The sequence below is a fragment of the Benincasa hispida genome, chromosome 9, assembly GCF_009727055.1.
Source record: "Benincasa hispida cultivar B227 chromosome 9, ASM972705v1, whole genome shotgun sequence".
NCBI lineage: Eukaryota > Viridiplantae > Streptophyta > Magnoliopsida > Cucurbitales > Cucurbitaceae > Benincasa > Benincasa hispida.
The window spans coordinates 64,423,853-64,436,307 of record NC_052357.1 but is presented as its reverse complement, the minus strand read 5'-3'; the positions used below and the strand labels follow the sequence as shown (position 1 = coordinate 64,436,307).

Below are 12,455 nucleotides of genomic sequence, written 5' to 3'. Positions count from 1 at the left end.
AATTTTTTTTTGATATATCCCCACAACAACTACATTGTTATTTTATAATTGATAGGCTATTCTAGTGAAACAAACACATCCCTATCAAAAAAAACATTGTTATTTTAAAACTAACTTCTCTTAAAAGTATTGACTTATATAGATTTTTTTTCCAAATGGGATTGTATAAAAATCCATTACACTAATGGTCATGCTACATCCCAAATTTTGTTAAAAAAATCTCAAAAGTGGTTTTCCAAGTGCAATACAATGAACCAAATGAAAATAAGATGTATGACCAAGCACTGTGTGGTGTTGTTGTTTGTGTTGTGTTTGGCAATGCTTGATGAGACCAAGGTTGTGGAACTTGCAAAATGGTAGATCCACATTGTGAATGGACTAAGTAATGGCCAAATCCAATCTGTTCATTCCAAATCCAAAGACAATGATTTAGGAGAAAACAAATTTAGTGTTAGAAATGAATTCAATTGGAGATTTAGATTAAACTTTTAGAATACGACTTTGTTCTGGTGTTACTTGCAAAAGCTTAATGTACAACATTCATTATTCCAAGCCTTTTGAGAGCACATCAGTTTGGCTTTATAAGATGTGTTACGATTCTAACTACATTTGGCTTACTAAAGATGATGGAATTTACTTGAAAGACAACACTAGTCATAAAGATGTTTTGATTCATAAGTGGGAATAACTATACACCAAACCCACATTGCTCCATTATTATAAAGGGTTGGTTTGGATCAATTTAAGATTTTTTTTTTTTTTTTTTTTTGTGTGTTTAACTAGCCGCATCAACAAAATAGTAAACATGACTAAGAAATAATTGACATGTAATTTCTTTTCTTGAAGTTTGAGGTTTACATAATGTTCATACCTTCATATTATTGATTGCACTGAATAGAAAGGAAAAGAAAATGAAAATTATCGACATCCTTTTTGTACTATCTTATTTCTCTTAAATGGAATTTAATGGAATTTAGAGGTTTAGTATTCACAAAAAGAAAATTAATCTTGTTGTACTATAAATCTTGTTCAACTTTACATTTCTTAAGATTATTTTCTTCTTTTCATTTCATTTTTGCATTATTTGCAGGTTCGTTTGACTGTTTAGTTCTTGGTTTCCCTGATATTACTCTAGGAGCAATGTACTTGAGTAAATTTAAAATTATTGTCCCTTGAAATCAAATTTTATGAGTATAAAGAAGATTTTAATCAAATTTTAAATTTACAATCTTGGAAATGTAATATTTCATTTTATTAAAATTTAATATTTTAAACCTGATCTTATTCTTTCAAAAAATTTATCCAAATATTTTGAGACATTAAATTAGAAAATAACTTAGAGAAATTGTAAAGGAAATTGAAAAGAAAAGGAAAAGAAAAGGAAAAATAAGGAGAAAAAAAATGAGAAAAAGGAAAATGAAACCCTCACCTCTTCTTCTTTTTTTTTCCACTCCTCTTTTTGAGTGCTTCTACATTTTCAACATGACTCCTTACCATATACTTTGACCTGACGCTCATTTGTTTTTCGTGGAAAATGCTCAGAATATCTCCCAATATATGATTTCTTTTGAAGGCAAATACGTTAAACTTTCAAGTTTCGAAACTTGAATTATCGAAAAGGAAGATACATTTTATTGGTAAAGGCAATGGCATATCAAGAACGTCGTGTGAAAGTGGCATAATTGCATATAAGCAATTTCTTTTCTTTTGAAACACAAATTCATATAAGGTTAAGTTACAATTTCATAAGGTTAGTTCTGTCCTAGGCTATGGGCAACATGATTTCCACATCTTTTAATTGTAAAGGGAAATTTTCACAAATATAGAAAAGTGACAAATTATTTACAAAAAATAGAAAAAAGAAACAACAAAGATAGACACGATGACTTCTATCAATTTCTATTAGTGAAAGATTTCTTTCAGTTTCTATCATTGATAGACAATGATAGACCCTTATCAGCTTATCAGCCTCTATCAAAGAAGATTAAAATTTTGTATATTTGTGTGTAAATAGTTTCTTTATTTTTTATTTTTGAAAAACCCCTATTTGAAAATATAAATGATCTATTTATGATAAATTACAAATTTACTTTAAATCGGTTGTATCAATTATAGAGATTGATTAACTAAACGAAATACAATTTAAAAAAGGTTTAAAAACAAAGCTTACAACTTCCTTTTGTAATCCAAATAAAGATAAGTTTCAAACCCTAGGCCAGAATTTGAAAATTAAAGACTGATTGTTGGATTTTTTTCATTCTCTAGACTAAAAATGTCATTCTGCTCTAGCACATTCAAAGTGAAAGACTATCCTACAAACCATCTGAAGCAAGTTTTTTATCGAACGTCATTATATTCATGAGTTTATTATTTTTTATTTATCACCATTGATATTTGAAGTACAATTAAAGTTTTGGGTAATGTTTGAAAAAAATAGAAAGTTCAACACAAAGGGAAGCATTCACAACATAAAAACCCCCATAATGCCATTAAAGTTAAGTATTCGTAGATATTGTTTATATCTAATTCCAAGTTTCTTCATAAATATTTACGAGCTTAAAACACTGCTAAGTAGTAAATTATGAAGTGTCTTTCTCTAGTCAACATGCCCTGTCATACGTAGATTGGACTCTGCTAGAGATCAAACCAAAATTGTGTTAATACTCCCTAACGGAAAAGAATGGATTACGGCGTAAGAAGCTTCCTCTTAAAGCTCATGAAGACTCGGTTTTATTTTCAATGTTTTTGAAAAATTACATTTGTTAATCAATTCATTCATCTTTGTATAAAAAGAATCTTGAAGATATACTACATGTACGTCTGAGGAAATATCAAGTTATGACCATGTCAAGCAATTCCGATTGATTACCTACATTCAAAAACGGAAAACTGCTCGATGACTATATGAACCATTATTTGAATTTAATGTTTGCTTCTTTACATCAAGATCCAATCGTCATTGTCTCTGGAGATGACTTAAGAACAGGAAATGTTAGAATTTTGATCAGCTGAGTCTAAATGAGATTGACATTGAGGTGTGGCTATTGAAGGAATACGATATTGTTAAAATTAAAGTTGATGAGAAAATTGTCATATCTTTCTCCATTTTAAAATGACCATACCTATCACAACCCTGAGAAGAAAAACAAAGGCCCTTATAGTTTAAGTTTAATATGATGTTTATTATAGTAACATTTCATAGTTGTTACAAAATGTGGTCAATGTCATGATTAAAGGATACTTATTTACTCTTGAAGGAGAACGTCTCTTTCTTTTGTTCTTTGTTTTTTTTATGAGTTGTAGAAATGATATAAAGCATAATATAACATCATAAACAATATTCCCACCCACACACTTAAAGTTGTCGACACCCATATTCAAAGAGAATGAAAATAGACAGCAAATATATTATTTGTAAAATAGAAAATTTGATTAGTGGGAAGAGTTTACAATCTATATGAAATCCTATATTTGAGAATAATATTAATATGTTCTTATCAAAGACTGTATGACTTCTCTTTAACGACAAGTTTTTAATAAACATGTATAAGTGATTACTAAGATATTAGCAATTAGTGAGAAATTTTCTTTTAATAGTTTAATTTGCAAAATTCTATCGTGTGCATATTGATGCTAAACATTTCAATATTATAGATTAATGATATGTGATAAATGAGATAACCACCGAAGTATTTCCATGGTGTTAAGAAAATATGTGTTCGATGATATTAAATTGAAGAATGATATAGATATAGGGATGGGGATTTTTCTAATTTCTTTCTATGTTATTGTTTTACTTTTCACTATAATTTACAACTAATTGATTTTTCAAAAATTTCTTATATCAAGTTATCATTATATCAGATTAAACAATCTCAAAGTGGTTTAAAAGTGCAATATATAGAACCAAATGGAAACAAACAGCTATGACCAAGTAGTGTTGGTTTGTTGTTTTGGTGTTCTTGTTTGGCAATACTTGATGAGACAAGGCTGCAGAGCTTGCAAAATGGCAAATCCACGTTGTGAATGGACTAAGAATGGCCAAATCCTCTATGTCATTGTAACCTAAAGACGATTAGAGAACACAATAAATGTTGGGAGTGAATTCAATTGGAATTTAGATTTAGATACATATTTGGTTCTCCGTTGTTCTGGTGTTATGCGAGAAGCCAAATGCACAAACTTCATCGTTCCAAGCCTTTTGGATTGAGAACACATAGTTTGGCTCTATAATATGTGCTATGATTCTAACTGATTTGGATTGCTAAAGATGATGGAATTTATTTGAAAGACAACACTAATCATAAAGATGCTGATTGGATTATAAGTGGGAATAACTATGCACCAAAAACACATTGCTCCATTGTTGTAAAGGGTTGGTTTGGATCAATATAAAGTTTTAGCTACTATGAAATTTTTTTTTTCTTTTGTGTGTTTATGTGGCCATATCAACGAAATTTGAGTAAATATAACTAAGAAGTAATTGGCATGTTTCTTTTTCTGAAATTGGAGGTTTACATAAAAAAAATGAAAATTAGCCACATCCCTTTCGTACTATCTTATTTCACTTAATGGAATTTAGAGTTTTATTCAGAAAAAAATAAATTAGCCACATCTCTGTTTTATGAGTGAATAATAATTAAAGAGGTTAAGTTAAGGTTATGAAGATTTTAATCAAGTCTTAAATTTACAATCTTGGAAATGTACATTTCATTGTATTAAAATTTAATATTTAAAACCCCGATCTTATTGTTTCAAAATTTTCATCCAAATATTTTGAGACAATAAATTAGAAAATAACTTGAGAAATTGTAAAGGAAATTTTAAAAATAGGAAATGGAAAATGAGGGAGAAAAGAAGACAAACAGTGAAAAAGGAAGAAGAAGCCCTCGCCCCATCTTTTTTCTCTCTCTTTTTAATGTCCTCGACATTTTCAACACGAGTCCTTACCGTATTCTTTGACCTGACACTCATTTACTTCTAATGGAAGATGCTTAGAAGATCTCGCAACATAGGATTTATTTTTTAAGCAAACACATTTAACTTTGAAATTCTTAAAATTGAGTTATTAAAAAGGAAGGTACACTTTATTGGTAAAGGCTGTGGTGGATCAAGAACGTCATGGTAAGGAGGCATAATTTCATATAAGCGATTTCTTTTCGTTTGAACATAAATTCATATAAGGTTAAGTTACAAGTTCAGAAGGCTAGTTCTGTCGTAGGTTATGAGCAACAATGATAAATACTCATAGGCTTCTATGAGCCTCAATCAAAGAAGATTAAAATTTTTCTATTTTGTGTAATTATTTTCCCTTATTTTTGTATTTTTGAAAAATCTCATACTTGAAAATAATAAATGATCTACTATTTATGATAAATTACAAATTTACTTTAAACTCGGTTGTATCAAATTAGAGATTTAATTAACCCCAATTGAAATACAATTTAAAAAAAGGTTAAAAAAACCAAGCTTACAACTCTCCTTTTCTTCTTTACCATCCAAATAAAGAATTAAGTTTCAGACCTTAGGCCAAAAATTCGAAATCTAAACTAAATACATGATCGCCTTGGTATTCTTTTCCAAGACTTGATAATGTCATTCTTGCATGTCTTAAACTGCTTCTCAGGGTGAAAACTATCCCCACAAACCATTTGGAAGTAAGTTTCTTTTAATGAACGTCATTACATTCATGAATTTATTTGTTTATTTTACATGTATTGAGTATTTGAAGTACAATCAATGTTTTGGGTGATAATTTGGATGAAATGAAGATTTCAACACAAGGAGAAAGCAATCACAACATAAAATCCCCCACAGTGCCACTAAAGTTATGTTACTCATTAGTCTCAATAGATATATCCTTCCAAAACATAATTACAACGTTGTAATTGTTTAACTTTATTTTTGTGAATTTTCTTACTATAGTCGCATTGCCCCCCAAACGTAAGTTGGACTTTGCTAGAGATGCAAAACAAAATTGTGTTAATGCTCCCTAACTAGAAAAGAAGTGGACTGAGGCTCAAGAAGAAGCATCCTCTTAAAGCTCATGAAGACTCAGTGTTATTTTCAATGTTGTTGATAAAATTATGTTTCATTAATCAATTCATTCATCCTTGCAAAAGATGCTTGAGACATACTACATTTGACATATGTGTTTATGAAAATACAAGTTTTTACAAGGATAAAGTTTACCAACTCATATATGTAGATGATATGTTGCTAGCAGGTAGGTCTAAAGGAGCTCTAACCCATATTAAAAACCTCTTAAAAAGGGAGTTTATTATGAAGGACTTGGGAGAAGCAAGCAAAGTTCTAGGAGTAGAGATTCAGAGGAACAAAGAGGAGTCTATCCTAAGCATCTATCAATACAATTACTATGAGAAGTTCCTTAAAAGGTTCAACATGAATGATGTAAAACCTGTGAGCTTACCTATTGCTCAGCACTTTAATCTTTCCTCAGCTAACTCTCCTAAAGATTCTGACCAAGAACATCAGAAACAAATGGTTGTCATACTCTATAGTTAAGCAGTCGAAGCCTAATGTATTTAATGATTTCTACCAGACCTGTTCTCTTATATTCAGATAGCTTAGTTAGTAGATATATGTCTAATCCTGGTAAGAGACACTGGGAGGCTACTAAATGGTTCCTAAGGTACTTGGTTTGGTCTAAAAACTCAAGATTAGTCTACCAAAGGTCAGCTGAACCAAACTTAGAACTTTATGGATATGTGAATGCTGACTATGCTGGTGATTTGGACAAAAAGGAGGTCCTTAATAGGTTACCTTTACCTTTATGATCCTAATCTAATCAGCTGGAAAGCAACACTATAGCCTCTAGAGTACCTTATCTACAACAGAACCTGACTATATGGCTTTAACATAAGCAATCAAGGAGGCATTATGGCTTAAGGGATTGCTGAAAGACTTTGGAATAGATCAAACAGTGGTGAAACTCTACTGTGACAACCAATGTACTATCCATTTATCCTGAAATCCACAATACCACACTAGAACTAAGCACATTTATATCAAGTATCATTTCATTAGAGATAAAATTGAGACAGTGGAGATAGAAATTTTAAAGGTTCATACTTCAGACAATGCAGCTGACATATTAACAAAACCTATTTCAAAGCTTAAATTGTTTAAATGTATAGAACATGTTGGTTTTGAGCTTCCAGACATAGGGTAGACAAAACGATCAGAATCAGAAAGATTAGAAGATTGCAAGGCATTGGAGTCAAGGTGGAGAATTTGAAGAAACTTTGTCTCAAATACCTTAATTTTTTATTTGTTTATAACTAACTTTATGAACAGTCAACTAGTATACTTTATAAATACCTCTTATCCTTCAAACAAAACAGAGAGAGTTATCATAATTTTTCCTAGTTTTCTAATAATAACAAAAACTGTACGCAATCTTCATTAGTAAAGAACTCAGATCTTCCTGTGGACATAGGCAATCTTACCGAACCACGTAAACATTATGTCTCACCTTCTTGCTTTATCTTTCTTGTTCATACGATCGCTTTTTTTACTGCAAATCGCACATGATTCATTCACCATTCAAATCGCATCGAATAATCTGAGTATCAAGTTCAATCATGCATAGATCTTCTCTATTTGCGTCAAGTTGATCGGTTTCACCTTTAAGTCGCACCGAGTATCGTTCAAGAATCATCGAGTAAGATCAAGTATTAGTTCAGTTATCATAGTTCCATCGCGGATTTAATAGAGATTCACCAGACAAAGAGGGGAATTCTCATCGAGCATCGAGTAGGCAGACGTCGAGCATCGAGTTTTGAGTTTCGAGGATTTGAAAAAATATTTCTGAGCCTTTTCTTCATCTTTCCAGAGTTGATCTTGAGTATTTGGGCCTAGTGAAGAGTGGTTAGCCCAACAATTGGACTTCGCTAAACATGCAAACCAAAATTATGTTAATGCTCCTGATAACATACAGAAATGCATGTCATCCTAGGCCTTTTACTTAGAATTATGAAGGTTGTTAGGCAAAATATGCGTCGATCATGCTAGAAATTCATAAGAAAGAGAGTTTGCGTCGATCAGCATATCGAATCTCAGCTAACCCATTACTTTGCATTAATTATACGTTCAATGTTCTATTTTTGTAGCCAATGCAAGAAATGAGTGCAAACGCGGAAACCAGACCATCGCATAGACGACCGCATATGAAGAAATACTCCATCGCAAGGCAAATGCATCGATCAATGCATGGATGTTGCGATAATTAGCCGTATGCGTCCATCGCAAGGGAGTTGTACTCGTCAAGCGATTGTGGTCATCATGTAGAGTTTGCAGTGTTAAGTAAATGCAGCCATTGAATGACTACGGCTACGCAACAATGCATTCTAAAGGGATCAATGCAAAGTTGGTGGAATGAACAAATCAACGCATCTACCTCGAGAAAATCCAAAGTTGGTACTGACATTTCACCTACCGCGCCGTTGGTGGCAGAGGTTCAAAAAGGACTAACGCGCCGAACGTCAGACTCAGAGCAGTCCAATTAATGCTGTCGGTGACCCAAGCTCTATAAATAGAAGTCAATGAGCTGAAATTCATTTTATCCAAGGTTTTCGCCTGAGATTCGCCTGGGGCAGATCCTTGCGATCCAGACAAACTTGTGAGAAGACGGCTGAGAGTTCTTCACCTCTTTCATCCATTCCGAGTGACGACCGGAGCCTTTGATCAGAGTTAGATCTCGAGAGAGTCAGCTCCTCCACCCATCCATGGCACCACCGACAGCCTTGACGCACATCTGCTGGAAGTAAATCTTTGCTTCCAGTCGGTCATTTCTTTTCCTTTCCTTTCTCATATTGTATTTTATAACATTTTGGAATTAAGAAATTAATACAATGTGTTTTCAATGTATTTCTCTTTTACTTCGACTTCATCTCCATCTTTTTGCTTAGCATCTTTACTTTTATTGCAACACTTAGTGGGATTGCTTGAGTATTGCATACTTAGTCATGTGGATTAGGGATATGAAGTATATAGCAAACTACCGAGAGGTATGCGTTGCACGAGTATGTGAGTAACCTTATTTGTTTAGTGTGAGCTGTTGCAATGCCTGTCTATAGGCTAACGTATTGCTTGTCTATGAGTGAAGTCAGCAACAATCAACTGCCTGAGAGGGTAAGTGGTTGGACGCATTAAACAAGGTATGTGTTGTTCACTAGAGATAGTAACAACTTTAGGTCAGCAAAGTATATGCGATTATCTTATATTATGTATGCTTCTTTCATCCATTAGGGATACTCGAGAGTGTAGTCTAAGGACAGGATCTAGGCTTGGGAAAGTCAGGTCAGAATCTAGGCTTGGGAGAGCCAGATTAGAACACATAATACCAGAGATAGGCGCTTAGGAATGAGCATTATTTGTTATTAACACATCGCATGCATCCTAGAGATAGGATAGGATTGAATGTGGTCACGTTGCTTTCATGCATTTTGCATCATCGCATAGGACAAGAGTAGAGACTTAGAAATAAGCTCTATGGACACTTTGCATTCAACACATGCGTCCTAGAATTAGGAGTATCGCATTTCCATTGGAAAATGACTTGCCGTGTATGGTTATAACATGATCGCATAGTCTGACGCTGACTAAAATTGCCCTTGCGATCACTCTTAAGTTTTGCAATGAAAACATCTCCGCATTTTATCTATTTTCCCACACATTTATTTCATGTCAAGGTTTGTCGCATCTTACTTTTCATGCATATTCTCATTGCGTTTTCTATTAGATAGGAGTAGGAGTAAGATTAAGTAGCAATATCCCCTCCATTCTTTTATTCAACCGCCGCATGCACAATCACCCCAAACATATAGTTACAAGTTCCTGTGTTCGACCTCAGATTACCCGAGAAACTTGCGTTCATGTTATACTTGGTGTGAACGAAAAAACTTGTGGCAGGACGCATGGTCACTGCATACATTTGATTAACCATTTTTCATTCCAACGCATGAACTAACAACGCATATCTTAGGAACATGCATCGCATACCGCGTCCAAGGAAGTTGGTTTGTCAGAGTAAAATGACTTTCAAATTTCCGTCACCAAGTTTTTGGCTAAAAAAGAAGTGGATTGCGGCCTAAGAAGAAGCTTCCTCTTAAAGCTCATGAAGACTCAGTGTTTTTTCATTGTTGTTGATAAATTACATTTCGTTAATCATTCATTCATCTTTGCAAAAGGAGCTTGAGACATACTACATGTACTCATGAGGGAACGTCCAAAGTTAAAATGTCAAGACTTCAATTTTCTACCTTACATTATGAAAATTTGAAAATGCTCAATGATTAGACAATTGTTGAATTTTATGTTTGTCTTCTTTATATTCTAAATGAATCACTTGTCTCGAGAGAAATGTGTTAAGAAGTAAAGCGTGTTAAAAAAGTTATTAGATCTCTGCCTAAAAGATTTGACAGGAAGGTAGTGGCTATTGAAGGGAATCGAGATATTGCTAAAATTAAAGTTGATGAGCTAATGGGATCTCTTCTCCCTTCTTGAAATGACCTTACACATCCAACCTGAGAAGAACAACAAAGGCCCTATAGGTTTAAGTTTAATATGAGTTTCTTCCTAGGTAACATTTCATGTAGTTAACAACATGGGTCAATGTCATGACTGCAAAGGATACTATTTTACTCTTGAAGGAGAAGCGTCTCTTTCTTTTCGTTCTTTTTTTTTTTATGAGTTCCAGTAGCAATAATGATATAAAGCATAATATAACATCACAACACAACACAAGCTTCCCACCCCCAAACATAAAGTTGTCGACATCCCCATGATCAAAGAGAAATGAAAAACACAATATAAATTTGAATGAGAATAAGTCTTGTGAAGAGATTCTCGAAATTTAAACTAATAAAAAATACATAATCTTTTTATAAATTCAATTCTTGAAACTTTCCCTCCTTTAAAAAATTCTTGTAACAATGTATAAAAATCAAAAGAAAACTATTCGCCTATTTTTTTTTTATGTATATCCCCATAGCAGCTACATTGTTATTTTACAACTGACTGTTATTCTAGTAAAACAAACACATCCCTATCCAAAAATATTGTTATTTTTTTAACTAACTATTAATAGTATTGACTTATATAGATTTTTTTTCCTAAATGAGGTTGTATAAAATTCCATTACACTATTGGTCATGCAACATCCCAATTTTAAAAGCAATCTCAAAGTGGTTTTACAAGTGCAATATGATGAACCAAATGGAAATGAGATGTATGACCAAGCAGTGTGTGGTGTTGTTTTTTGTGTTGTGTTTGGCAATGCTTGATGAGAATAAGGCTGCGGAGCTTGCAAAATGGCAGATCCACGTTGTGAATGGACTAAGCAATGGCCAAATCCTATTTGTTCATTGTAAATCCAAAGACAATGATTTAGGAGAACACAAACTTAGTGTTGGAAATGAATTCAATTGGAGATTTAGAGTAAACTTTTGGAATACGACGTTGTTCTGGTGTTACTTGCAGAAGCCAAATGCACAACATTCATCATTCCAAGCTTTTTGGATTGAGAGCACATCAGTTTGGCTCTATAATATGTGTTACGATTCTAACTGCATTTGGATTGCTAAAGATGATGGAGTTTATTTGAAGGACAACACTAATCATGAAGATGTTTTGATTCATAAGTGGGAATAACTATGCACCAAAAACACATTGCTCCATTATTATAAAGGATTGCTTTGGATCAATATAAGGTCTTGGATACTGTGAAGTTTTTTTTTTCTGCGTGTTTAAGTGGTCGTATCAGCAAAATATAAGTAAATATAACTAAGAAGTAATTGGCATGTAATTTGTTTTATTGAAGTTGGAGGTTTATATAATATTCATATCTTCATATGTGTTATTGCACAAGGAAAAAATGAAAATTAGTCACTTCTCTAAATGAAAATTAGTCACTTCTCTTTTGTACTATCTTAATTCTCTTAATTGAATTTAGAGGTCTAGTATGGACAAAAAAGAAAATTATTCTTGTTGTACCATAAATCTTGTTCAACTTTACATGTTTCTTCAATTTTTTTCTTCTTTTCATTTCATTTTTCCATTATTTGCACGTTCATTTGTCAAAAATACTACTTTATAAATGAATAATAATTAAGGAGGTAAACTTAATGTAAGAAGATTTTAATCAAGTTTTAAATTTACAATCTTGAAAATGTAATATTCCATTGTATTAAGTTTTAATATTTAAAGCTAATTCTTTCAAAAAATTTATTCATATATTTTGAGATAATAAATTGGAAAATAACTTGAGAAATTGTAAAGGGAATTTTTAAAAAAATGGAACAATGAGGGGAAAAAGAAGACAAAAGGAGATAAAAAGGAAAAAGAACCCCTGACCTAGGGGTGTACATAGTGCGGATTGGGTTGGATTGAAAGTTTTTTTTCGTTACTTCCTTAATCATTCTCTTCTCATTCTC

The 12,455-nt window shown here is 32.5% G+C and overlaps 1 protein-coding gene across 1 annotated transcript; it reads left to right on the top strand.

Annotated features, from left to right (window-relative positions):
• The first annotated feature begins 11,238 nt into the window (after positions 1 to 11,238).
• Positions 11,239 to 11,673, top strand: LOC120084849 (S-protein homolog 1-like). The gene has a single exon (XM_039040666.1). It carries the CDS (start codon positions 11,239 to 11,241, stop codon positions 11,671 to 11,673), a length of 435 nt encoding a protein of 144 aa, XP_038896594.1.
• The last annotated feature ends 782 nt before the right edge of the window (positions 11,674 to 12,455 follow it).

Excerpts from the sequence above, each read along its gene's own strand:
- LOC120084849 (XM_039040666.1), top strand. The coding sequence starts at position 11,239 with ATGGAAATGAGATGTATGACCAAGCAGTGTGTGGTGTTGTTTTTTGTG.